This window comes from Manis javanica, chromosome X, assembly GCF_040802235.1.
Source record: "Manis javanica isolate MJ-LG chromosome X, MJ_LKY, whole genome shotgun sequence".
Classification (NCBI taxonomy): Eukaryota; Metazoa; Chordata; class Mammalia; order Pholidota; family Manidae; genus Manis; species Manis javanica.
In genome coordinates, this window is record NC_133174.1 from 80,566 (window position 1) to 108,555 (window position 27,990).

General features: G+C 55.0%; 2 protein-coding genes across 12 annotated transcripts in view; one reads left to right on the top strand and one right to left on the bottom strand.

The window, feature by feature from the left end:
• Nucleotides 1–35: 35 nt before the first annotated feature.
• GTPBP6 (GTP binding protein 6 (putative)) lies at nt 36–18,732 on the bottom strand. 2 transcript variants are annotated; one of them, XM_073228113.1, is made up of 11 exons: nt 18,367–18,506; nt 15,514–15,654; nt 14,736–14,873; nt 14,134–14,306; nt 13,845–13,975; nt 13,416–13,486; nt 12,421–12,579; nt 1,883–2,091; nt 1,232–1,380; nt 631–783; nt 36–289 (listed from the first exon to the last, which is right to left on the bottom strand). In XM_073228113.1, the coding sequence occupies exons 3-11, from the start codon at nt 14,803–14,805 to the stop codon at nt 166–168; spliced, it is 1,239 nt and encodes a 412-aa protein (XP_073084214.1). In that variant the 5' UTR covers nt 14,806–14,873; nt 15,514–15,654; nt 18,367–18,506; the 3' UTR covers nt 36–165. The 2 variants fall into 2 exon arrangements, with proteins under 2 accessions (XP_073084214.1, XP_073084213.1); XM_073228112.1 differs by lacking the exon at nt 15,514–15,654 and having other exon boundaries at nt 14,134–14,204; nt 18,367–18,732.
• Nucleotides 18,733–18,835: 103 nt separating this feature from the next.
• Nucleotides 18,836–27,990, top strand: part of LOC108410330 (cohesin subunit SA-2-like) — a 29,583-nt gene continuing 20,428 nt past the window's right edge. For 4 of the 10 annotated variants that reach the window (XM_037013503.2, XM_073228227.1, XM_073228230.1 and 1 more), the window contains exons 1-6: nt 20,472–21,518; nt 22,186–22,306; nt 22,940–23,089; nt 23,391–23,487; nt 23,809–23,885; nt 25,525–25,596. In XM_037013503.2, the coding sequence (XP_036869398.2) occupies nt 21,496–21,518; nt 22,186–22,306; nt 22,940–23,089; nt 23,391–23,487; nt 23,809–23,885; nt 25,525–25,596 (540 nt within the window). In that variant the 5' untranslated portion in view covers nt 20,472–21,495. The other 6 variants (XM_073228235.1, XM_073228236.1, XM_073228232.1 and 3 more) reach the window with 5 other exon arrangements.

The following is a 27,990-nucleotide window of genomic DNA, read 5'->3' on the forward strand; positions in this document are numbered from 1 at the left end:
CCAGCGGGCGCTCACAGAAGGACCAGGAAGGCAGCTTGGCAAATACCCGCGGAGCCTTTACTGTATCCGGGTAAAGCCTCCTGGGGGAGACGTGCTGGACCCCGAGCCCACGTCCTGAGTGAAGGTAGGGGTGGGGCGGAGGGGCGCTGCAGCCCTAGGCTCCTGTCACTCCGGGAAGAGCTTCCTGAATCGGCCGTAGGCAGAGTGGCTGATGACGACCCTGACGTCGGCCACGCCCGCCTCGGGAAGCACAGCCACGTCCTGCACCGTGGCCTCCGTGTGCAGCCAGCTGAGAGGAAGGTGCGGATTAGGGGACCAGCCAGGACCCTGACGACCCGTTCCCAGTAACCACCTCCCTGGGAGCACGGCACTGAGTCTGCACGGACTGCATGTCCAAGGTGCAGGAGGCACCGCTGTGAGCCCTGGGAGCCTCGGGCACCACTCAGGCCACCGGGCTGCCCCAAACTAACTTGGATTCGCTGCAGGGAACACCTGCATGCACAGCGCACAGCTCCCTGCCCCCTGCTCCCCCTGCCCCCTCACCTCCGCACCCCCCACTGCTCCCCTGCCTGCTCCCTGCCCCCTTTACCTCCCATCCCCACTCCCTGGCCCCAGGCCAGCCCCAGAAACCTCAGCTGCGCTCCTGCCAGCGGGACTCGGAGCACGAGGATCCGCCTGCCAGTCGCTTGCAGCACAGCGTCCTCCAGCTGGGCTCTCAGCTCTTCCAGCCCCAGCCCCAGGAGGGCAGACACGGCCACCGCATGCAGTTCCTTGGGGCTGTACCTGTGGGGGAGGCCAGCAGGCCTGCTCAGCTGCGGGAAGACCCAGTGAGGGTCCCTGACAGTCCCCTGCCCGTGCCTGTCCTGTGACGACTGTCCCATGAGAGGACACGTCCTGCTGGACGGAGAGACAGAAGCTGCGGGCAACTACGAATGAGCCTTTGCGGGGAAAGCGCTCAGAGCCCCACCTGCAGCTCCACCTGGTCTGGGCACAAGGGTCTCTGCAGTTGGAAGCCCAACAGGGCAGGACCGTGGCCGCCCTGTCCTTCCTGCGAGCAGGAGACCGAGCTCCTGTGTGCCTGGCGTGCTCGGTTCAGGAGGAGGTTCAGGAGGGCAGCAGGGCGCCCCAGTCACCCAGGGAGGAGGCAACTCGGGGCACGGACCCAGCCGGAGGGGGGGCGGCCCAGGGAGGGGTGGGTCCCTGGGGAGGGGTCCTGGGAAGGTACGCTCACCCAGGCACGCGGTCCACCTTGTTGTGCACCTCCACCATGGAGTCCAGCAGCGGCGCAGGCAGGCGCAGGCCTCGCAGCGTGGACAGGACGCTGGCTTTCTGCAGCTCGGTCTCAGGGTGACTCACGTCTCTCACATGGACAATCACATCCTGGGGACCATCAGGCCACACAGTCGGAAGTGGGGCCACCACACCAACCCCATGACGGCCCACGGTGGGGGTGGGGGCCCCACACAGAGCCCTGGAACGGGGCTGCTCTGCATGGCGAGGCCCACCCCCTCCCCTCTGGGGTTGCCCGGACAGGCCCACGCACAGCAGCCCTCCCCGTGCCCCCTCGTTCCGTCACCATGTACATTTGGTTCTGATCACTCTGGCTCCTCTTTGGACACAATTAATTTTTCTTTCTACAAAGTGGTTCACTTCAGAAAAGTTAGGCTTTGAGAAAACCCACAAACCCAAAGCTCTTGCGGTGTCCGGGCTGCTGGGGCAGCAGTCACATGCCCCGAAGCCAACCCGCCACCAAGCGGCAGGCCCTCCTGCCCAGACGTGTCCAGGACTTGTCACTGTGGGGTGCCTGGTTGTCTAGCCAGCCCTGCACACATGCTGTGCGCCCTGGGTGGGGGACTGGGCACTGGTGTCATTCTACACTCACCGAATGGGCCACATCCTCCAGCGTGGCAGAAAAGGACTCGATCAGGCCGTGGGGCAGCTGGGAGAGGAAGCCGATGGTGTCCATGTACAGGACAGTCATGCGGGAGGGCAGCGACCCAGCGTGGGCTGTGATGTCCAGTGTTGCAAACAGCTGATCCCGGGGCTGGATGGCAGGGTCTCCCGTCAGGGCCTTGATCAGTGTGGTTTTCCCTGGAAGGCAGGTTGTAAGGGGACATGCTGCGTGAAAGGCCCTAACGTGTCTCCCACGTCCACTGCTGGACCTTGGGCCACCCTGTGTCAGACCCATGTGCTTTGGGGGGTTGGGGTAAGGCCTCAGCTCCAAAGTCTCTGCACGACCCTCGAAAGGCACACAGGTGGACCAAGGACCCACTTGCACTGTCATGCCTCTGGGGAAACCAGACCAGGGACGAGCACCAGTGTACACAAGGGCGACTGTGTAGACGGGGTGGTCACGTATGTACGCATGTCTGTGTATGCATGATGTAGACCTAGCATCCCTATTGACGAGGCAGGTGCGGTGTGAGCCTGCACGTGTAGGGCAGCCGTGTGGATGGAGACTTATATTACAGACAGGTGATAGTATACACAAAGATGATGGTGTAGATGGGGTGATGGTGTGGATGGAGGGTGGTGGTGTAGATACGATGGGCAGACAAGGTGCAAGTGCAGAGGGTGATGCTACGAGGCAGGGTGATGCTGCAGTGGGGCAATGGTGGTGTCAGGGCAGGTACATAAGGTGGGCTGGACATCTGTATAGATGGAGAACGGTGGTATAGACAGGCTGGTGTACACAGACAGGGGCTGCATATGCCCAAGGTGGCACACTCGCTAGGACATGCCCTCCCCTCAGCCTTTCTGACAGAACAGGCGCTCACACCTGCCCCCAGCGTGCAGGGCCACACCAGTGGCCAGCAGAGACCCACTGGTGCCCACTGGCTCAATCCAAAGGTGCATCAGGTGATCATTTCTGGACAGCTTGGCTCAGGCACAGGCCACATTCACAACGTGCATCCCAGGACATGGACTCCTCTGTGCTGGGTCGCTTGGGGACACCTGGACCCGGGAGGCATCATCTCAGAGAGACCTATTTTGTCTGTGATGAAGGGGCCCATGGCAGGCCATCTATCTACTCTGGTACGTGAACTCATGCCTCCTGGAAACGTTTATGCCCCCACAGCCTTTTCCCGGCTTTGTGGGACATTCCCTCCCTCTCGACACAGACCATAAGCTCCTAGAGGAGGGAGCTGGTGGTGCCTGGTATTTTCCGAGCCCAGGGAGAGGGGCTGACCTCACAGGAGCTCAGCAAACGCAGGTGAGGGAGGAGTCTGGGTGCTTATGTATCCAAGTGCACCAGTGACTCCGTGGCCAGGAGAAACCCTGAGTCCAGGCTCCTGGGAAACATTCCACGGGACAAGCAGGCTAAGCTGGACCTAAAACGTGCTGGAATTTTGTTTTATGACTGAGCCTCCTTCCTTTTCAGAGTATGTCACTGGTCCCTGGAAATGCACTTAAAAATGCCAAAGCTAAGGGAGCCAAGATGGCGGCGTGAGTGGAGCAGTGGAAATCTCCTCCCAAAAACACATAGAGCTATGAAAATATAACAAAGAAAAATCTTCCTAAAATAGAGACCACAGGACACAGGACAACATCCAGACCACATCCACACCTGCAAGAACCCAGCGCCTTGCGAAGGGGGTAAGATACAAGCCCCAGCCCGGCGGGACCCGAGCGCCCCTCCCCCCGGCTCCCGGCGGGTGGAGAGAAACCGGAGCGGTTTTTTTTTTTTTTTTTTTTTTTGGCGAGCGCTTTTTGGAAGCCTTAGAGGGACGGGCCCCCGTTGCTGGGGAGGCAGGGTGGCGGGACCGGTGAGGAGGTGCCTGGGAACGGCGCCGGAGGACAAAGAATATCCCGCGTTTCTCCCTGCGAGACCTGGGGGCGGGTGCCTGAGACCGGTGCCTGAGGACGGAGGAGGTCGCGCGTTTTTCCCCTTTTTTTTTTTTTTCTCTTTTTGGCGAGCGCTTTTTGGAAGCCTTGAAGGGACGGGGACCCCAGTGCTAGGGAGGCACGGTGGCGGGACTGGTGAGCGGGTGGCTGGGACCGGCGCCTGAGGACAAAGAATATCCCCCGTTTTTCCCTGCGGGACCGGCGGGCGGGTGCCTGAGACCGGCACTTGAGGACAGAGGAAATCGCGCGTTTTTCCCCTTTTTTTTTTCTCTTTTCTGCGAGTGCTTTTTGGAAGCCTAAAAGGGACAGGGACCCCGGTGCTAGGGAGGCAGGGCGGCGGGACTGGTGAGCGGGTGCCTGGGACCGGCACCTGAGGACAAAGAATATCCCGCATTTTTCCCTGTGGGACCGGTGGGTGGGTGCCTGAGACCAGCACCTGAGGACGGAAGAAATCGCGCGTTTTTCCCCTTTTTTTTTCTCTCTTTTTGCCGAGTGCTTTTTGGAAGCCTTGAAGGGACAGGGACCCCGGTGCTAGGGAGGCAGGGCGGCGGGACTGGTGAGCGGGTGCGTGGGACCAGTGCCTGAGGACAAAGAATATTGAGCGTTCCTTCCCTGCGGGACCGGTGGGTGGGTGCTTTTTGGAAGCCTTGAAAGGACAGGGACCCTGGTGCTAGGGAGACAGGGCAGCAGGACCAGTGAGCGGGTGCCTGGGACCAGCACCTGAGGACAAAAAAAAAAAAAAAAAAAAAAATCGCTTGTTTTTTCCTTTTTTTTTCTTTTTTTTTTTTCTCTTTGTTTCTGTTCCCTCTCTCATTGTTGCTGCTGTTGTTTTGGTTTGGAGAGTGCTTTTTGGAAATCTTAAAGGGGCAGGACAGGTCACTTAGACCAGAAGCAGGGAATCTGGGGATCTCTGGGCACTCTAACCCCCTGGGCAGCAGGGAGCACAGAGGCCCCTTATGGAGATAAATAGTCTCCTGGCTGCTCCCCCTCCAACGGGGCTCCACCATTTTGGAGGAACAGCCCCAGCCAGGCCAAGCCCACAGCAACAGCGGAGATAAACCCCAAAGCAACTGGGCAGGAAGCAGAAGCCCTGTCTGCGCACAGCTGCCCAGCACAAGCCACTAGAGGTCGCTATTCTCCCAGGAAAAGGCTACAAACCAACAAGAAGGGAAGCTCTTCCAGCGGTCACTTGTACCAGCTCTGCAAACTATCTCTATCACCATGAAAAGGCAAAACTACAGGCAGACAAAGATCACAGAGACAACACCTGAGAAGGAGACAGACCTAACTAGTCTTCCTGAAAAAGAATTCAAAATAAAAATCATGAACATGCTGACAGAGATGCAGAAAAAAATGCAAGAGCAATGGGATGAGATGCAGAGAAAAATGCAAGAGCAGTGGGATGAAGTCCGGAAGGAGATCACAGATGTCAGGAAAGAGATCACAGAAGTGAAACAATCCCTGGAAGGATTTATAAGCAGAATGGATAAGATGCAAGAGGCCATTGAAGGAATAGAAGCCAGAGAACAGGAACGTATAGAAGCTGACATAGAGAGAGATAAAAGGATCTCCAGGAATGAAACAACACTAAGAGAAATATGTGACCAATACAAAAGGAAAAACATTCGTATTATAGGGATACCAGAAGAGGAAGAAAGAGGAAAAGGGATAGAAAGTGTCTTTGAAGAAATAATTGCTGAAAACTTCCCCAAACTGGGGGAGGAAATAATCGAACAGACCATGGAATTATACAGAACCCCCAACAGAAAGGATCCAAGGAGGACAACACCAAGACACATAATAATTAAAATGGCAAGGATCAAGGACAAGGAAAGAGTTTTAAAGGCAGCTAGAGAGAAAAAGGTCACCTATAAAGGAAAACCAATCAGGCTAACATCAGACTTCTCAACAGAAACCCTACAGGCCAGAAGAGAATGGCATGATATACTTAATGCAATGAAACAGAAGGGCCTTGAACCAAGGATACTGTATCCAGCACGACTATCATAATTAAATATGATGGTGGGATCAAACAATTCCCAGACAAGCAAAAGCTGAGGGAATTTGCTTCCCACAAACCACCTCTACAGGGCATCCTACAGGGACTGCTCTAGATGGGAGCACCCCTAAAAAGAGCACAGAACAAAACACACAACATATGAAGAATGGAGGAGGAGGAATAAGAAGGGAGAGAAGAAAAGACTCTCCAGACAGTGTATATAACAGCTCAATAAGCGAGCTAAGTTAGGCAGTAAGATACTAAAGAAGCTAACCTTGAACCTTTGGTAACCACGAATCTAAAGCCTGCAATGGCAATAAGTACATATCTTTCAATAGTCACCCTAAATGTAAATGGACTTAATGCACCAATCAAAAGACATAGAGTAATAGAATGGATAAAAAAGCAAGACCCATCTATATGCTGCTTACAAGAAACTCACCTTAAACCCAAAGATAAGCATAGACTAAAAGTCAAGGGATGGAAAAACATATTTCAGGCAAACAACAGTGAGAAGAAAGCAGGGGTTGCAGTACTAATATCAGACAAAATAGACTTCAAAACAAAGAAAGTAACAAGAGATAAAGAAGGCCACTACATAATGATAAAGGGCTTAGTCCAACAAGAGGATATAACCATTCTAAATATATATGCACCCAATACAGGAGCACCAGCATACGTGAAGCAAATACTAACAGAACTAAAGAGGGAAATAGACTGCAATGCATTCATTGTAGGAGACTTCAACACACCACTCACCCCAAAGGATAGATCTACCGGGCAGAAAATAAGTAAAGACACACAGGCACTGAACAACACACTAGAACAGATGGACCTAATAGACATCTACAGAACTTTACATCCAAAAGCAACAGGATATACATTCTTCTCAAGTGCACATGGAACATTCTCCAGAATAGACCACATACTAGCTCACAAAAAGAACCTCAGTAAATTCCACAATATTGAAATTCTACCAACCAATTTTTCAGACCACAAAGGTATGAAAGTAGAAATAAATTCTACAAAGAAAACAAAAAGGCTCACAAACACATGGAGGCTTAACAACATGCTACTAAATAATCAATGGATCAATGAACAAATCAAAATAGAGATCAAGGAATATATAGAAACAAATGACAACAACAACACTAAGCCCCAACTTCTGTGGGATGCAGCAAAAGCAGTCTTAAGAGGAAAGTATATAGCAATCCAGGCACACTTGAAGAAGGAAGAACAATCCCAAATGAATAGTCTAACATCACAACTATTAAAACTGGAAAAAGAAGAACAAATGAGGCCTAAAGTCAGCAGAAGGAGGGACATAATAAAGATCAGAGAAGAAATAAACAAAATTGAGAAGAATAAAACAATAGCAAAAATCAACGAAACCAAGAGCTGGTTCTTTGAGAAAATAAACAAAATAGATAAGCCTCTAGCCCAACTTATTAAGAGAAAAAGAGAGTCAACACAAATCAACATAATCAGAAATGAGAATGGAAAAATCACGACAGACTCCACAGAAATACAAAGAATTATTAAAGACTACTATGAAAACCTATATGCCAACAAGCTGGAAAACCTAGAAGAAATGGACAACTTCCTAGAAAAATACAACCTCCCAAGACTGACCAAGGAAGAAACACAAAAGTTAAACAAACCAATTACAAGCAAAGAAATTGAAACAGTAATCAAAAAACTACCCAAGAACAAAACCCCGGGGCCGGACGGATTTACCTCGGAATTTTATCAGACACACAGAGAAGACATAATACCCATTCTCCTTAAAGTGTTCCACAAAATAGAAGAAGAGGGAATACTCCCAAACTCATTCTATGAAGCCAACATCACCCTAATACCAAAACCAGGAAAAGACCCCACCAAAAAAGAAAATTACAGACCAATATCCCTGATGAATGTAGATGCAAAAATACTCAATAAAATATTAGCAAACAGAATTCAACAGTATATCAAAAGGATCATACACCATGACCAAGTGGGGTTCATCCCAGGGATGCAAGGATGGTACAACATTCGAAAATCCATCAACATCATCCACCACATCAACAAAAAGAAAGACAAAAACCACATGATCATCTCCATAGATGCTGAAAAAGCATTTGACAAAATTCAACATCCATTCATGATAAAAACTCTCAGCAAAATGGGAATAGAGGGCAAGTACCTCAACATAATAAAGGCCATATATGATAAACCCACAGCCAGCATTATACTGAACAGCGAGAAGCTGAAAGCATTTCCACTGAGATCGGGAACCAGACAGGGATGCCCACTCTCCCCACTGTTATTTAACATAGTACTGGAGGTCCTAGCCACGGCAATCAGACAAAACAAAGAAATACAAGGAATCCAGATTGGTAAAGAAGAAGTTAAACTGTCACTATTTGCAGATGATATGATACTGTACATAAAAAACCCTAAAGACTCCACTCCAAAACTACTAGAACTGATATCGGAATACAGCAAAGTTGCAGGATACAAAATCAACACACAGAAATCTGTAGCTTTCCTGTACACTAACAGTGAACCAACAGAAAGAGAAATTAGGAAAACAATTCCATTCACCATTGCATCAAAAAGAATAAAATACCTAGGAATAAACCTAACCAAGGAAGTGAAAGACTTATACTCTGAAAACTACAAGTCACTCTTAAGAGAAATTAAAGGGGACACTAATAAATGGAAACTCATCCCATGCTCATGGCTAGGAAGAATTAATATCGTCAAAATGGCCATCCTGCCGAAAGCAATATACAAATTTGATGCAATCCCTCTCAAATTACCAGCAACATTCTTCAATGAATTGGAACAAATAATTCAAAAATTCATATGGAAACACCAAAGACCCCGAATAGCCAAAGCAATCCTGAAAAAGAAGAATAAAGTAGGGGGGATCTCACTCCCCAACTTCAAGCTCTACTACAAAGCCATAGTAATCAAGACAATTTGGTACTGGCACAAGAACAGAGCCACAGACCAGTGGAACAGATTAGAGACCCCAGAAATTAACCCAAACATATATGGTCAATTAATATTTGATAAAGGAGCCATGGACAGACAATGGCAAAATGACAGTCTCTTCAACAGATGGTGCTGGCAAAACTGGACAGCTACATGTAGGAGAATGAAACTGGACCATTGTCTAACCCCATATACAAAGGTAAACTCAAAATGGACCAAAGACCTGAATGTAAGTCACGAAACCATTAAACTCTTGGAAAAAAACATAGGCAAAAACCTCTTAGACATAAACATGAGTGATCTCTTCTTGAACATATCTCCCCGGGCAAGGAAAACAACAGCAAAAATGAGCAAGTGGGACTACATTAAGCTGAAAAGCTTCTGTACAGCGAAAGACACCATCAATAGAACAAAAAGGAACCCTACAGTATGGGAGAATATATTTGAAAATGACAGATCTGATAAAGGCTTGACGTCCAGAATATATAAAGAGCTCACACGCCTCAACAAACAAAAAACAAATAACCCAATTAAAAAATGGGCAGAGGAACTGAACAGACAGTTCTCCAAAAAAGAAATACAGATGGCCAAGAGACACATGAAAAGATGCTCCACATCGCTAATTATCAGAGAAATGCAAATTAAAACTACAATGAGGTATCACCTCACACCAGTAAGGATAGCTGCCATCCAAAAGACAAACAACAACAAATGTTGGCGAGGCTGTGGAGAAAGGGGAACCCTCCTACACTGCTGGTGGGAATGTAAATTAGTTCAACCATTGTGGAAAGCAGTATGGAGGTGCATCAAAATGCTCAAAACAGACCTACCATTTGACCCAGGAATTCCACTCCTAGGAATTTACCCTAAGAACGCAGCAATCAAGTTTGAGAAAGACAGATGCACTCCTATGTTTATCGCAGCACTATTTACAATAGCCAAGAATTGGAAGCAACCTAAATGTCCATCTGTAGATGAATGGATAAAGAAGATGTGGTACATATACACAATGGAATACTACTCAGCCATAAGAAGTGGAAAAATCCAACCATTTGCAGCAACATGGATGGAGCTGGAGAGTATTATGCTCAGTGAAATAAGCCAAGCGGAGAAAGAGAAATACCAAATGATTTCACTCATCTGAGGAGTATAGGAACAAAGGAAAAACTGAAGGAACAAAACAGCAGCAGAATTACAGAACCCAAAAATGGACTAACAGGTACCAAAGGGAAAGGAACTGGGGAGGATGGGTGGGCAGGGAGGGATAAGGGGGGGGAAGAAGAAGGGGGGTATTAAGATTAGCATGCATGGGGGGGAGGGAGAAAGGGGAGGGTGGGCTGCACAACACAGAGAGGACAAGTAGTGACTCTACCACATTTTGCTAAGCTGATGGACAGTAACCGTAATGTGGTTGTTAGGGGGGACCTGATATAGGGGAGAGCATAGTAAACATAGTATTCTTCAGGTAAGTGTAGATTAAAAATTTAAAAAAAAAAAAGAAAGAAAGAAAGAAAAGGGGGATTACTCCTTAACAGGATAAAACTATTGGTAAATCAAAGATCAACGCATGCTTTAAATATCCTTAATGTTGATCACTTAAAGGGTGTCAGATGATCAGCTATGGAGGTACTCTTTTCTGATAATATTCCTTTCTCTTAATTAAAAAAAAAAAAAAAGCAGTTACTGTGTGCTGACCTCCAATGAGTTCTGCACAGTGGTATAGAGGGCATGTCAAAGTGTGGGCAAAGGGTCTGTTTGTTTCTACGCAGAAGATCAAGGCCTAGCTTGGATACCCAGAAAATGAACTAAGATACGATATGAGGAGGAGCTTCCGGCATCAGCACTCTCTGGAGGACTCGTGCCGGGGGATGATCATCAAAAAGCCTCCACAGGGATCCGGACGATGCTGCGGTTGTGGCTGCATCCAGTCCACCGTCTCCTGGACTTGCCATAGGAATGAGGAGGGAGATGTCTAGGCTGGCATGTGCATACAGTGAGACAACGAATTTGACTGGATCTGTACTGTTGGAACTCAACCAGGAGTTGGGAGGGGTGCAAGTTGTAGCACCCCAAAATCTCATGACTATAGACTATCTATGGTTAAAAGAACATATGGGATGTGAACAGATCCCAGAAATGGGCTGCTTTAATTTGTCTGATGGTTCAAGTACAGTTGGACAATATCCATCATATCATAGATAAATTTTCACAAATGCCTAGGGTGCCTAAATGGTTTTCTTGGCTTCACTGGAGATGGCTGGTAATTATAGATTTGCTTTGTTTATGTCACCGTATTCCTATTATGTTAATATGTGTGTGCAAATTAGTTAGTAGTTTAAAACCTATACATACTTAAGGTACTATACAAGAAGATATGTCAAAGAAATAATCAATCCTCCCAAGTTTCCTTCGTATGCTACATCTATAGCTTTTCTTCTTCCTTCCTAATTACAAACCTTAAATAGAATTCGTGCCTCATATCGAATTTACCGAGTATCATAATTCCTCCAGGTGGTAAAGATACCTCGAGACAAGTGCTGGGCATAGAAGCCACAGGGCATAAATCTGCAAAGAAGTAAAAAGCTAACCTTTGCAAACAATATGGCTTCTCTCTCACTTACCAACTTTACATTTCCCTGTATGGCCCGGAAGATGACTGGTTAGCCAGAGACGGGTAAGATTCCTCAAGGGAGGAACAACCTAAGACAGGCACAGTCGCAGGGGGGCCATCAGGTGAGAATTTGGGGATCAACAGAGGTGAGGCTCAGAACCTCACCCTCCCTGCTTTGAGAGAAATCTTCTGCATCCGTGGATGTCTTGCTGCCCTTGTCTAGCCTGGATTAATACTTAGTCCATAGGCACACACCTGATCATCTGATCATCTATATTTGCCTTCTTACAGCACTAAACTATGTTTTCTACCTTTATCTTGCATCTACCTACCACTTCAGCATTTTATTAAAAATAAAAATAATAATAATAATAGGAGAAATGTGGGATCAACATATAAATCAAGTACAAAAATCAAATGAATATTCATATTTGACCTGATGGTTTATAGGTCATATTGCATGATCAAAACCGAAAGTTTCTGTGATGAATGCCCTTGTACTGTTCACCATGTAAGAATTTATTCACTCTGTAAGAATTCGTTAACCATGTAAGAACTTGTTCGTTATGCTTCAGAAGATTGGAGACTGACAAGAATTAGGCTTGAGATGGATTAATGATTGTACATTGAGCATTGACCCCCCTATACTGAATTTTATTGTTGTTATCAACCATTTGATCAATAAATATGAGAGATGCCCTCTCAAAAAAAAAAAAAAAAAAAAAAAATGCCAAAGCTTTTCTACTTCTCAGTGTCTAGAAAACATCCACGCAAGCAGGTATCCAGTGTGCCATCCGGCGTTCAGCAGAGGCAAGTGCCCTGACTGGGTGCTATGGCCCCAAGAACTGTGGGGAGGCGAACCCCAATTTCCAGTCTGTTGTCCCCTGCCAGCCCCCAAGTGCTGCCATCCTGCTGTGCCTGAGAGTGGATTCTCCCAACGGGTATCAGCCTGGCATGGGCCCCCCTCCTGAGCCCCACTCACCGCAATTCGTGTACCCCACCATGGAGATGACTGGGAACTCCCGCCGCCTGCGCTGCTGCCCCACAAGCTGCCTTTTCCCCTTGAGTCGCTCCAGGGCTTTCCGAATCTTCATTTCCTTCTCTCTCAAGAGACGCTGCTGCACCTGCATGGAAGACTCTCCTGCAAACAGCCAGGACAGGGGTTAGGGAGGAGACACCGAAGGGAAACACCCGAGGTAAGCCACACCGCAGCGGGACGCTGCAGGCAATGCGGCTAAGTGCCCTCTGGGACTGCTGGGACCCTCCTGCCTGCTTCCCAGCCAGTCGCTGCCTGCCTCTGTTCTGAGATGAGGCGCCTCCACTCCACATCTTTGCCCTGAGGTCACCAGGGCTCCCCATCACTCAGAAGGAAGAGCCTGAGAAGAGAGACTTAGGACAGCCCCCACGGTATCCATGGCAGGCTGAGGAGTACCCCAAAGATAAATCCATGTCCTGACCTCTAGGGCCTGGGAAAAGGACCTTATTTGGAAACAGGGTCTCTACAGACAGGATTAAATGCAAGATCTGAGGGGAGGTCCTCCTGGATATAGGTGGCCCTAAACCAAATGACAACTGTCCTTGTAAAAGACAGAAGAGGAGAGAAATACTCTCGGAGGAGAAGCCATGTGGAGACAGAGGTAGACAGGCAGGGATGTGGCCACACTCCCAAGGCTGTCTGGAGCCCCCAGAAGCTGGAAGATGCAGGAAGGAGCCTCCCCTGGAGCCTGGGGAGGGAGCAGGCCCTGCCCCGCTGGGACCTCAGACGTCTGGCCTCCAGAGCTGGGGAGGATGATTCCTGTGGTGTACAGCCCTGCTCTGTGATGGCCGCCCCAGGAACCCCCTTGGTGCCTGAGTGTATGTGAATGTGACCAGACATCAAGTCTACATGCAGCCCTTGGGAGGTCGTCCCCTTCCTAGACAAGGCTGCCGTGACATCCCCCTTCGGAGTGCTGGGTGCCAAGACCTCAAATATCTTACCTGACCCCATGATGTAGCGAGAGCCCCCTCCTCGTCTCTCCAGGTGGGCAGTAACATTTTTCAGGTTGGACCTGGCATGGAAAAGGGGCACTTCAGGAGCAGACACCTGGAGCAGAGGACACACATCAGGTGAGGGTGAGTATGGCACTGTGGGTGGGTGGGGGCTTGTGGAGAGAGAGGACGTGCACTGGGGAACCTCCTTCCTGCATGGGCCTCCACCTTGGCAGGCCCTGGGTCCCACAGTAGTGACGTTCCTAATGGGAGGACATGCCTGGAGGTGCGCTATGCTGTGTGGACTTGGCACCAAGCTGCCCCACTGCCTGGAGGGCACAGCCTGCTAGGCCATGTTTGGGGCCGCGTGCACCCCAGGGAACAGCCACATGCAGGCGCAGAGGCGGTGGTCCGTGCAAGACCTATGCACTGCGATACCTGAGCAGGGGCAGCTCGGCCAGAGCCACCTGGAGCCGGGCCTCCCGCGTGCGGGCGTTGCAGCGGAAGATGTGCAGGGCCACGGTGAAGCGGTCCAGCACCTGGATGCCCCAGGTGGCCTCCAGCTCTTTCTGGAAAAGGAGGCAGTGAGTGAGGCCACCAGCAGTGGGGCCACGGCCAAGGGGCAAGCAGGGCACTGTCCCTTGGTCCTGTGTCCTTGTCCTCCACGGAGGGAGGGGCCCCTCGCCCCCAGCCCGCCCATGGAGATCATCATGCAGGGTCCTGGTACCTTGGTGGGCGCGGCCATCCTCTCGATGTTCAAAAAGACGGCTGTGACTCCCGGCATCCCTCTAATCTTCTCTGAGGAGAGAGGTCCCGTCAGATGCACTCCCCACTGGCCCCCATGGGCCGCCCACCCTGTGGACGGCTGTGCCCTGGTCACCAACTCTCTGGGCATGAGTGCTGTCGGGGATAGAGGGGAGAACCCAGGTCCACCTTCAGGGGTGGGGCCTACATGCACATGGACGACACACGGCCCCGTGTGGATGATGCATCTGAGATCCAGGGTGACAAGACACCTCCCTGGGCTCACCGCTCTGACTGCTAGGCTGGAAAACGATGTGGGGACTGCCTGGGCCATGGACGGTGGGATCCCATGCAGCACCCTGCTTGGAGGGGTGCTGGGGCTGGCTTCCCCCTCATCAACGGCACTGACTGCACCACGCGGCCCAGTGTGAGCTGACATGGGTGGCCTCATCCACGTGCCCTCCACCCAGGCACTTGCTCCATCTGGAATGTCGATGGCTCTTCCACAGAGCACTGGCAGAGCCCAACTGGCTGGCTTCTCTCAGGAGGAGGAGGGCAGGGCGAGGCTGTGTGTGCTGGACCCACCTGTCAGGTGCTGCAGGGTCCCTCTGCTGAAGATGAGCTTCCCGTCTGGCGTCTTGGTGGGCACCACCATCCTCTCCACCACCGACCAGCCGTCCAGAGTGTGGACCAGAGCTTCAGCCTCCGCCACCTGCCACTCGGCTTTGGGAGATGGGCCGGAGTGAGGGACGCATCTCTGCCGGGCTGGGCCCAGCGGCGTCCAGCCCCGCCCACACAAGCTGGCCGGGTCCCCTGGTCTGGATGGCTTCCAGAGGCCTGTGCGAAGATCCTAAGAAGGATCCCAATGGGCATCTGTTGCAACACAACTATGTTCTTCCAGGCATGGGGAGAGCCTGAGGCGTGGGGGACGCAGGCAGGCCTCATGCTGGCAGCGGGCTGTGCAGGGAAAGGGGCAGTGGCCCAGTGAGGACACACAGTCTGAGACCTGCCCCACAGCACCTCCCGTGCGGTGGGCCCTGGGGCCTCCCACCAGCCACAGGGCAGCTGGGAGCCCCATGGTTGAGGAGGGGACATCCCCAGAGCCTGCGGCTAGTCTGGCCTCAGCAGGGCTGTGAGGGGCTGGGAGCCTGGGACGGGGTCAGTGTGGCCGGGCTCCCCGGCTCTTCCCCACGGGCTGTGTGGCGAGTGACCCCGGGAGGCAAGGGAGGTCTGGTCCTGAGCACACCCCGCGGTAACCCCTCCCACCTAACAGCCCAGCTGCCCCCAGGATCCCCCGCAGCCCAACCTCAGGGAGCCGCCCCTTCTTCACAGCAGAGCCTGGGCTTCCCCTGGATGTGGCTACCTTTGGGGCAGTGTTGCACGTCAGGTCACTTAATCCTCCTCAGGGCCCAGACACAGTGTGGAAACTGAGGCTAGCGAGATGTGAGTGGCAGCTGGTAGAGCGGCAGGCTGGGATCTGAGGACCTGTGGTGGGGCCCCCTGGCTTGGGGCCGGGAGGAACAGTGCTCTTGGTCTGGATGCTGATGAGCCCCACCCTCCCCGCCGCCAGTTTTCTGGTCTCTGAGGTCAGGTGCCAGGGTCACCTCTGACGTTCCTCCCCAGCTCAGTCCTGATCACAGAGCAGTTTCCTGCTGTCTCCCTGCTGCCATGTTACCACAGGTCTGGTCAAACCGCCATGCCAGCACCAGCAACCCCCGAGGTGTCCACTCAGTGGGAATGAAAGCTGAGAAGCCCTTGTGAAGTTCACAGCCCAGAGGCACAGGCCCACTAACAGGCTGAGCCCTACTCACAGGACCCCACAGGCTCCCCCCACTCAGCACCACACTGCTCTGGGCCTGCATGCAGTTCCTTGCACCGGACTAGCAAGAGAACAGTACAGGGTCCGACAACAGGCAAAAAGCACAAAGTGAAGACATAACAGGCCCCAAACCAGCCTCAGACATGGCGGGGATGTTGGAATGGTCAGCCTGGGAAGCTGAAACGATGAATCACATGCTCAGGGCTCTGACAGATGAGGCAGATGGCAGGCAAGAACAGGTGGGCCGTGTAAGCAGAGAGGTGGAAATCCTAGGAAGGAGCCCAAGAGGACACCAGACGCCAAAACCATTAAAGGAAATGAGGACATCTTTGGCGGGTCCTCAGAAGGCTGGGCATGCTGAGGAAGGAGCCCAGCTGGAGGATGGCAGTTATGAGAACCAAGGCTGTCTGCTTTGCGAAAGGTGCTGTCCAGAGAGTGGACAGTCAGGCTACAGGCTGGGAGAAGACATGTGCAAAGCACACACCTGATAGAGAGCCATTACACACACACAAAGAACTCACACAGCCACAGATGAGAGACCACATGTGGTCACATGGGCTGAGGCCCATCATAGATGCCTCACCATGAAGATGTACAGCTGGCAAATGAGCTCAGGGAGCGATGCCGCACAGTCTATGTCATCGGGAAACACACATAAGAACACCCATGAGACGCTACTGCACCTCCCGGAGAAGGGCCCAGACCCAGAACTCAACACCAGCACACCCGGCGAGGATGTGGAGCTGCAGGAACTCCTGTTTGTTGCTGGTGGACAAGCAGCATGGCGCAGCCAGTCTGGGAGCCAGCTTGCTGGCTTCTTACAGACCAAACACTCCTCACACAGGTGCAGCAGCTGTGCGCCCTGGTATCAACCCGAGTGAATGGAAGCTTGGCATCCACACCAGCACCTACAGAGGGATGTTGGCAGCAGCATGGAAGCAAGCGAGATGCCCTTCAGCAGGTGGTGGATGAACTGGGGCCCACCCAGACTGCAGAATGTTGGTCAGGGCTAAAAAGAATTGAGCCATTAGGCCATGAAGACCTGGAGGAACCTTAAATGCCATCACTGAGTGGGAGAAGCTGGTCTGAGAAGGCCACACCCTACGTGTAACTCCTTGGGGCTCTGACTCTGTGACATCCCGGAACACACTGAGCTACGGGGACGATAACAGGGGTTGCCCCAGGCAGCGGGACGGAGGGTTGAGTAGATGGAACCCAGAAGATGTACGCAGGGAAATGCTCTGCATGGCACCGGAGGGGTGGATCTGGGCCATCACACGCTTTGCCCAGTCCACAGCACGCACACTGTCCAGGAACCTCAATGCACACTGTGGACTCGGGCGCACAATGCCATGTCCGTGCGGATGCATCGGTCTCACAAATGCACCACCTGGGGGCGGGGTGGTGGCTGGGCACGTGTGGGGTACAGAGGGTCTATGGGGAATCTCTGTACCTGCCCCTCAGTTTTGCTAAGACACTAAAACTACTGCAAGAGAAAGTCTTTAAGGAAGAAAGGAGTGAGGCCTTGACAGACATTTCACTGTGGTGGAACCTGAAAAACATGGGGCTTGGGGAGAGAAGCCAGACACAGGACACACATGGTGATACGGGGGGGGGCGGGGCTGTCAAATGTGCCGAGGCAGATCCAAAGGGGCAGAAAGTGGATAGTCATCCGCAGGGGCGGGTGGGTAGCAGCCCGGAGATGGGATGATGGAAGGGAGAGCGGTGGTGGCCGCACCACACTGCGCCCTTCACAGCGAGTTGGGGTGCAGTGCGGACCACACTCAGCAAACCTCCAACAGGGAGCAGCCCCCCCCACCAGTGGGTCACTCCTAGCCCAGGGTACTCACCCTAAGCCCAGTCCTACTTGGCTGCACGACCCCCACCACCTGGCTGCCCTGTGCCCAGGCTACACAACAGCTTGCGCTCAGCTGTCCTGGGAGCACGCAGGAGCGCTCCCTCACGTCCCCGGATGCTGTCCCAGACACCTAGGTGCTCGGTCTGCACCGCAGGGTGCGTCCCCACCGTCCAGGATTACCCCGCTGAGCGGTCCCAGCCCCCTGTCCCGGGGCCTCTGCAGCACTCGGCGGCCTTCCGCATGTTCCCCGTACGGCCCCCCCCGCCCCCGGGACCCGTGTGTCCAGCTGGGTTGCTGTGCAGGTGCCGCACCGGACGGGGCTCCGGCTTGACGCCGGCGACCGGCACACACAGACGCACAGCACCAAAGCGAGGAGCGATCTGTGGACGACCTTCCGTGGTCCCCTGACCGACAGCACTGAAAGCGCTGCCCGGGCCACGGGGCCGCGACGGAAACGGTGCACGTTCCGGACGCTCGAGGGGCAGGGGAGGCGGCGACGGGCGGAGGGGTCCCACCCCCGAGCTCCCGGCCCCGGTCACCTCGGGTCAGCCGCGGTTTTCCGGGTCCCCACTTGACCTCGGGGTGCACCACGCACACGCGCTGGGACCCCGCCGGCAGCAGAGGGTCCCCGTGCAGCAGCTCCTCGTCTCCCTCCGCATCCTCCGGCCCCGCGGCCTCCTCTCCGGCAGCGCTTCTCCGGCAGCTCCGCCATCCGCCTCCCCGCCGCTCCGGTCCCCCCGGGCCCCAGAGGCCGAAGGCGGCTCGCGAGCGCTCGGGCCAGGGCGCCAGCGGAGTGGCTGCCCCCACCGAGGGGCGGCCTGCAGCCGCGCGAGAGAGGCGCGCGCCCCGGCGGACGGAGGCCCGCAGGGCCCACATGGCGCGTCCGCCCGCGCGCGGTGGGCGGGGCCTCGGGCGGCCCGGCGTCACGTGCTCGCCGCCGCGGGTCGGCGCGCGCGGCCGCGGGCCTGTGGGTGGGGCAGGGCCCGGGCCGCGGCTGGGGACGCGCCGGCCTTCGCGGGGAGGCTCGCGGGGGTCCCCGCGCCAGGTAGTGCGTCCACGGGCCGGCGCTGGATCCCCACCCTCGGCGGGCGCCCCCTCACCCCCGCGGCCTCCGCGCGGGTCGGGGCTCCGGGTCCGAGAGCGTACCCGGGGATTCCGGACCCTGCCTCGGGGGTCCGAGCGGGCCCCCGGGGTGGGGAACTCCGCTTTGGGAATCCGAGTTCTAACTCGCGATCCAAGACGCTGCCTTCGGGGGCCCAGTTCTGTCCCTGGCGTCCCGGACTCTGCCACGGGGGCTCGAGTCTTGGAGGCGGGGTACCGAATCCAGCCCCGGGGGGCTCCATAGTCCACGTGGGTAGCCGAAGTGTGGCCCCACAGGTCAGACTGTGGCCCAGCGACCCTGCCTTGCGGGTGTCCACATGGGCCTTCGCGGGGGGGGGGGGTCCTGAGCCCTGCCTTGGGTGGTCCCATCCCGTCCCCGGGGGTCTGAGACCCTGCCTGGGGGGGTGGGGGTGGGGGTGGGGGCGGTTCCCGGGGCCTGCCCTGGGGATCTGAGCAACTCCTAGGGGCTCTGGAGCTCTACCTTGCAAGATCGAGCCCATTGCTGAATCTAGGCCCTGCCCTGGCTATTGGATGGGGCTGGAACATGCTAGCGGACTCGGCTGGGTCCCGCAGAACTGAGAGGCAGGCCGGCCCCAAGGAGTGCCCCTCCCATTCAAGCTCTTGCCGGTTGTACCCTCTAGGCAGAATTCAGAGGCACCCAGGCTTCTGTTTTCACCGGAGAAGTGTCTCAATCGAAACGTTCCTTTTTAAGTGCAGAAAGCCGAGGCCTTTCTTGTTTTTTGTAAGATGATGTTCAACTAGGCCATTCTAACAGAATGAATGGAATGCCGGGGCACAGCAGAGATGTAGCTGCAAAGGCGTGGATGCCCAGCTCCGTCTGGGAAATGTATAGCGGACGAAGAGGAGCCTTTGGGCGGGGGCTGGAGGACAGGATGCGTCCTAGTGCAGCTGGAGGGCGTGTGACCAGGCGGTACAGAATTAGGCACTTGAACGGAGAGGTAGCCTTGAGGAAGGTGGGTTACCTCTTGGCATCTTGACCCAGCGTTGCCAGTGAAGCCCCGTTCAGGTGCTTCTCCCCGGGTGCCACTTCCGTGTTGTCAGACCGAGGGTCTGAATTACAATGTACAGGAAGGAATTTACGGATTTGTGCGTTCTGGTGGGCTGTCTCATTTTGTGGCTGGGCACACCGCGCTCCACTTCATGCTGGTGGAGACAGACAGGCTCGGGGAATATCCGTAAGTCCGTGGAGAAACCAGGAGATGCTCTGTCACTCCAAGGATATCCTTGGAGGTGCCGGGTTGCCTGCGGGGCTGCCCGGCCCTCGGAGGGTGGACGCCTGCGCACAGGTGCTGCCCCATTGCTGTTCAGGCAGGCCACCTCATTGCAGATGGAGCGCAGCCTTTTTTCGGGAATTGCAGGGAGCTAATCCCGTGGGCTTCACCGCATGGAGCCTCTCGAGGCAAACACACCTCCGGGCTCTTTCCCCTGGCAAGCTTCTCTCTGGTTGCTGTCCTGGCTGAGTCGCTGGCGCTGTGCCCAGGAGCCTGCCTTCCCGGCGGTTCCTGGGGTGGGGGGTGGGGGGAGGGCAGCAGCGAGGATTAGCATTCCTCACAAGGAGGCAACGCATTTTTATGGCTGCGTTATTGATACTGCCACATGGCTGGTGATAGAGAGTCGATGGTTTCCTTCTGTGCGAGTTCACAATCCTACATACGGCCTGAGTAACTGAAAATCCAAGCCTCTCTGGAGACCATGCAGAGGTCATTAAACATCTGCCTTTTTTATGAAGGCATCAGTGTTGGTGTTGGGGTGACAGCTAGGGAACAGCAGGGCGAGGGGTGGGGAGTAACAAATGACATTGCCTGGTGTGGCTGAGCTGAGACAGGCACACCGTCTGAACAGCAAACAAAAGCGCACCCTCAACAGGAAGAAGCTGGCTAGCTCTGTAGCTTCCCTTTGAAAGTATGCTATTTCCCTCATTCTCAAATACCAGTCACTTTGAAGATGCATCGCTGATTTGATACTTTTGCAAAAAAAAAAACAAACAAACCCTGAGACTATTAAGATTCACTTGGATGGTGAGATGTACTCAGATTTCTGAGACACCAGAACACGCACAATTGTGCATCTTGGGACCATTACCAGGAACACTGGTAATCTTTGCCTCTACCATCGCAGGTGTTGGGGTGGCTTCCTTTGGTACTGCAGCTCCTGTCAGCTCACTTGTTTCCTCTTTCCGTTCCTAAGTTCTGGAACTCCCTTCCCTCTACTGACAAACACTTACAGTGTCTAGTGGTGGACTGTGTACTTAAAATCCCCAGCGTTTGGAATCATCTACCTGTGTATGCCGTGGGGTGGGGGTGGCTTTGTAGTTAGTTGCCCGGTCGACAGCGTCACCGGCTTCCTTTAGCGTTTTGGGTTTTCTGTGTCTTCGTGGAAGGTCTATCGAAAATGTCAGGATATGGCATCTCTCAGAAAAGGGGAGTCAGGGACCCCAGTTGGTGAGTGTGTTATCAGCGGATCAATGCTGATGAGAATCTGGCCAAGTTCATACATTTCTTACTTGGGATCTGAAATGCGTTTTTCCCTCTGAGGAAAAAAGTGACATGTTCACGCAGATAATTAGCAGGTGAGGAAAAGAACACAGAAGGAAATAAAAGTAAAAATAAAAACCTTGAGGTTACGGTGGTTTTCAGCCCTGTTCCTCCTGGGCCCCTGGGCCCTGCCAACCCCTGAAGACAAGGAGATGGGTCACCCCCCATCATTTCATGACTTACCTGTACCAAGGACCTACCTCCACTGTCCTCTCTGGTCATGGCTTGGGTTCCATCCTAGGCCCTGATGGGGGGAGAGGGGTGCCCACAGTCCTGAGACACAGCCTCGGGGCGTTCAGGATAGGTTGCTACCCTCATGGTGAGCCCCCTGGACGAGGGTGGTTCACAGCAGTGGGAAGACCTGGGCTCCAGGCTGCTGTGAGCACCCACCTGATGGCCTGAGGAGGCTCAGAAACTGAGGCCCAGCCTCTGCCTTGCAGCAGCATTGGGTGACATGGGTGTGCACTCCACGCCCAGGAGTCCGTGGTGACACCAGGTGGTTCTGGGGGACACCCCAGGTCGTGCTTCCTCCTGGGGGGCCTCTGGTGACAACAGGCAGGTACGCAGGACACCTCAGTCACGCTTCCTCCCTGGGGGTCCCTGGCTGTAGCAGGCAGGTCTAGGGGACACCTGCTCCTGCTTGCTGAGTCCGGAGGTTAAGGGCTGGCCTCAGTTACCATCTTTCCTGCTCTTTGATTGCAGGTGCACAGAAGAGCCTGTGGCCCTGGGTGGTGAGGGCAGCTCTCGTGCAGGAGGTTCAAGAGCCGGGCCCCTTCATCTCAGTGACTTCAAGATGATGACCCGGAGTAAGAGCTCCATGCTGGTACTGACCTGCTGGGGCACCAGGTGGACGGGCTGCGGGGCTGGGTGGCTTGGGTATCTGGTCCTGGAGCCAGTTGATCCCTGCTGTGCTACCCACTGGCCGTCTGGGCCCCTGGGACCACCAAGTGCCCTGCCATCCCTGTGCTCAAGGATTTTGTCCCTCTCCCAGACACATCCAGGCGCCAGCCTTAGATATGTGTCCCCTCCCCCTCCTCAGGGCATCCTCTCCCTAGCACCATGCTACTGGGGGCTGGGGTCTCCTCTGGTTTCCTCCCTCTCAAGCCCCACAGCCTGACCCCTCCTGGAGTCAGGAAGGCCCCTTTTCCTGAGGTCCAGGGCTCATGGACCACATGGGCTGGGCAGGAGCCTCGTGTAGAGCTGTGCCTGACGGCAGGCAGTGAGGATGGGGTGATGCGCAGGTGCCCCAGAGAGCTGCCACCGCTACTGTTCTCTTCCGAATTCCCCGGTTTCAGTCACAGCCTGGGGTACCCCGCAGCCGCAGGCTGGCCACCACCCTGCTCTCTGGGCAAAGGGGGCGAAATGGAGACCGTGTGTCGGGCGGATGCCGTGTCAGCATTCCTGATACTCGGTGCTCCCACCCAGGGCGCGGCCCCATCTCTTCCTCTGCTGTTAGGCACAGGGGGCACCCTCAGTCCAGGTCGGCAGCGGGCAGGGCAGCTGCCCCCAAGGGCGGCCTCCCCGAAAGCTGCGGAAGAGGAAGGTCTCCGTCACCACCGAGCTGACCCTGTTTGAGATGGTGGCACTGGGGAAGAACTCCATGCAGGTACCACCCATTGCTTCTGCGGTGGCGCTGGGCAGGGCTGGGGACGTGAGCGTGGGAGGCCCTGGGGGGCACGGACCACCCTAGTGTGCTGCTATGCCCAGGCTGAGGCCTGATTGCCCACACGTGTGCACATCCGTGCTCTCCCTGGCCCATCCCATGTGCCTGATCGCACACTCGTGTGCACATCTCTGCTGCCCCTGGCCTGCCCCATGTGCCTGATCACACACACGCACGTGCTCGTGCTCGTCCTGGCCCGTCCCGTGCGCACACTCGCGTGCTCACCACTGGTTGTCGCCCCCAGACAGCTGTGGAGGAGTGGGTCCAGTCTTACAAGGAGGACCGGGCACTGGCCTTGCTGGACCTCATCAGCTTCTTCATGCAGTGCTGCGGCTGTGAGGGTGAGCGCAGCCCTGTGAGGCTTGGGGCGGGGGACTGCGCGTGGCCGCAAGGCTGGCTTGAGGGTGAGGAATGTGAACTGTGCCCTGATGCTGCTCAGTCTGGGAGCTTCCGGGGTCCTGCTGTTGCTCCTGAAACACGTGCACCATGCAGCTCGGGGATGACAGCTCAGTGATGGTGTCACAGACACCCGGGTGCCTCCCGCGCCCCTATAGAGTCGGCCCCAAAGGGGAGGGTGGGACCCGCGTGCACGGGCACAGGTCCCATTGCACTGGCCCCTCTCGGGGGCACCGCTTTGAGACCCTTCCTCCCTCCGCCCCCAGGGATGGTGACAGCCGAGCTGTGCCAGAGCAGCCAGGGCGGGAGCGCAGCGCACACGGTGACCGAGAGGTTTGACCAGGTGGGCGGCTCCGCCTCCTCGGAGCGTCCCCTGCGCCCTGCGTGGAGCTCGCGGGGGGCCAGGCGCACAGCCAGGCCCCATGTCGCTGCTCTGCTTCCCTCGGAGCAGAGGGCCTCCAGGCGCTTTGCTGGGGAAGACCAGCTTTCTTCTAAAGAGAAATTAAAAACTTAAATTATGTATTGGAGGTTATGCTGATTACACAGAAAGAATAATTATACAGTGGTGATCAGGTATTTCATCCAGATCAAGAAACAGCATGGCCAGTGCACACCCAGAGGGTCCCTGCCTGTCACCACGCCCTTGCCCACCCCCAAGGGGACCAGGGCCCCTCCCTGTCACCACACCCACGGGGTTCCCAGTGCCCCCAGTGTCTGCCAATCTCACTCATCCTCAGGCTTTGCCCTGTGGGCCTCCGTGAGCTCGGTGGCCAGGCTCTGCATGGGGCTGAGCTCCTGTGTGGGATGAACGCTGCTTTTTCCTATTGCCTCAGCATTATGTCTAAGATTGTTCCATCTTGTAGATACAGGTTTTAAAACGATTTTTATAATTTTAATGGTTTTAAGTAAAAACCCACTTTGTTGCTGTGGAGAACCTACCGCATGAGTCAGGGTTCATTTGGCCACCCATTTTCGATGTCATCTGCCTGCCCTTTGGTGTAGGCTCCTCACGGCAGTGAATGGCCACATGCCCACGTCCTGGTGAATGTGGTCGTGTGTCTGTGTACACGTGTCATGTATGATACTTGGTTGTTCTGCAGCTCTGCTAATATTGGATATTGTGTTTTCGATTTTTGCTGGTCAGGTAGGTGTATGCATAGTATTTTCTTGTGGTTTTAATTCTCTGGATTCTTATGGAAGCTGAGCACCATTTCAGTTATGACTATTTGCTCATATAAAAAATGTTTTTTTGATTGTGGCAAAATGTATATGAAATTTATATTTTCTCCATTTCTCAGTGTATAGTTCAGGAGCATTAAACACGTTCACATGTTGTGCAACGTCCCCAACATCATCTCTAGAACTTTCCATCTCCCCGACCTGAAGCTCTGTCCCCATGAAACCCTCCCTCCCTGTCCTTTGATCCTGGCCCCATGGCCCTGAGCTGAGCCCCTCAGATCGCTGAGCCCTGTTTGGCTGGGCTGGGGTCCTTCCCTTGGAGAGCCCCCGGCATGTGTGGGCCTCCGATTCATCCGCCCTCAGCATCAGGTGTGCAGGTTGCAGCCCCAGCCACTCCCCTGCCCGTTCAGGGAAGGGTGGCGAGAGGCAGAGAGGGGTGGGGGAGCACAGGCGCCACGGGCCGTGGACGCATATGGCCAGCACACACGGGAGGCTGTGTGGGCGAGTGAGCAGCACGAGCCCTCCTGGGTTTACTGGGAAGGTCTTCTGAGTACCTTTCAGAGAGGACACACTGTGTGTCAGGTCCCTCCGTGTGCACAGTTCCCCTCCCACAAGTGCCCATGTGACCTTGAGACTTAGGGCAGAGCCTGCACTGTTCAGGCGGCCCTGAGCCGGCTCCACTCCCGTGGGACTGAGCCCGGCTCTCGGCGCCCCACCCATCCCACGGCCGCAGCCGGGCATCCCAGGCCTGGCAGTGCTGAGGCCGAGGGCACACAGGGCTCACGCCTCTTCTGTCCCTGCAGGAGACAGGGCTGTACTACAAGAAGTTTGTGGCCTCCCCTTGGATCCTCACCGTCATGTGGCCGGAGAAACCGGTAACGTCTCCCTGCACGTCTCAAGTGTTTAAGAAGGGACAGTCTGGTTATGCTGATGTGGTGGGTGTGGGCCCGTGCTGGCTTCTCAGCTGTGGAGGAAGGGCTGGTTCCCTGCACAGGTGAGCTCCGAACAGGTGAGGGACCCCTGGGGAGAGCTGTGCTGTCAGGGGAAGTGGCCTCAAAACAGACCAAGTTCTGCCTCACGGAGTGCATTTAGCCCTCAGTAGGTCCAGTCTCCAGGGCATCAGCCCCTCATGTTTGTTCACACTAAGGACATTTACACCCGACTGGTCCATCCACACTGACATTTATCCCTGTGTCCCGTCTATACTGAGGATAGTTATTCCTGACAGTGTCCATCCACACCGAGGACATTTACACCTGACCGTGCCTGTGTGTACTGAGGACATTTAGCCCTATGTATACAGAGGACATTATACCTGACCGTGTTTCCTCTACACTGAGTGTCCACAGCCTTGACCAGCACCGCCTACACCAGACCTCTGAGACCTGGCCAGAGACACAGCCCTGCCTCCGCGGGGAGCTTCAGGGCCCGCGCGGTTGGGTAGAGATGGACCTCAGTGGCCTGGGGCCTTGAAGGTGGTGCCCCAGGTCAGGCAGCTTCTTAGGAGGCCTCTGGGCAAAACCGACCGAATCCCGGAGTTCCACCAGCAGGGCCTGGCCCTGGTTACTGTGCCGGTGGGGTGGGTGAGGGAGTGAGGGGAGGGGTCCACACTGCGCAAGGAGTCCAGCCCAGGATGGTGAGGGTGTGGTGCTGGGCAAGGTTGAGAAGGAGGTGTCCTGGTGGGCATGAGGCACCCTAGGGAGGGGCCAGTGCTGTAGTGCCCTGTGCAAGTGGGACTTCTCTGCTGTGCAAGTGGGGCGCAGTGCATGCACGGGGTCAGGGTGGGGGTGCAGCACGTGGGGGCAGGGCACAGGGCCCTGGGGCCCAGGAGTGGGGTGGGAGCACGGTGCACCCCTGGGACCTCAGCCCCATCACTCATGGGCACCCTGGGCCAGCCAGCTAGCTGTTGGTCTCTGGTTTGACCTCCCTGCAGGGTTCGCACTCCCTGGGGGTCCTTGCAGGTGGAGTACCTGGCAGTTCAGACCAGTTCACCCCACATAGCTGAGGCCCGTTGCAGGCAGGCGGTCCTGGCTAGCTGATTGCAGGGTACATGGATGGAGTTGGGAGGCCTGTGCAGTTCTGTCCTGCGGGACATGACCCACCGGGTGGAGTCACTGTGCTGCCTGTGCTCCCGGTTCACCCAGAGTTTTCCATCCTGCAGTGAGGGAGGCCCTGGCGGAGCCTGCTCATGCGTGGTAGGGTCTTAAGCAGTTTCCACTGTAGCGCCCAGCATTTCAAAACAAACTCACTCAGAGCTGGAGTGCAAACCAGGAGAGCCTGTCTTTGGTGAACCATGGGTCAGGAGAAGGGCCATCCCCTCAAGATTCTGTCTAGGGGCCTGCTTCACCAAATGTGCACCACCCACTAGCCTGGTGCCCCGACCAGGTGGCGCGTGACCCTGGGGTAGGGTCACCCCTGGCAGGGTGGACATGAGAGCCCAGATCAGGGCCGGGTGGTTTCACCCACATGGTGGGTTCAGGCTGCTGTTCAGTGGCGACCCTGTGTGTCCTGGTATGTGGTCCTGTGGGACCCCACATGGTGACATGGGGTGATGCCCGAGGAAGTTCTGGGGCCCGTGTCAGCCCTATAGATCTCATCATGTGATGGGACAGGCCCTTCATGGGCAGGAACTCCACGTCCTCTGACTATCCTGGTCTGCGTGAGGGTCCCGCTCTCCAGGGTCCCCTGGAAAGGGCTCACGTAGCACAGAGCTCCCCAAAGGATGGTCTTCCAGTGCAACATGAGTCATGGTGACAGCCCTCGAGGCAGCAGATGGCCTCGCAGCAGCTTGTGGCCTGTCCTTGCACGTGTCACCACCAAGGGGGGGAGCCCACCGGTCCCATTAGCAGGACACCATTCTTAAAATTGTTTTCAATCTGTTGTAATAAAAGGCAATGTAAATTCTGCAGCATGAAACACTCCCGTCCCACCTGCCTCCCTTGTCCCCATCCATCTGCCGTCCTGCCAGCCCCCTCCAGCTCTGAGCCTGCATTCTGGCACCACGAGTGGACCCTGTCTGTTTAGGATGCATAGTTTGCGGGGTGGCTATCATCTTGGCAAACCCGTGGGTGATGGTGACTATGGGAGGGCTGGTCTTCTGCCCGAGCATCCTTTGGGGACAGAGTGGGCCCAGGCCCTGCTGGCCAGTGCTGGCACTGGCTTTTCCTGCTCTTGGGGTGGGGGTTCTTCTTGTGGGGCAGTGGGCTTGCAGGCTTCATGGAGTGCAGCCCCCAGAGCACAGGTATCCTGCACGGGACACAGCGTTGGGG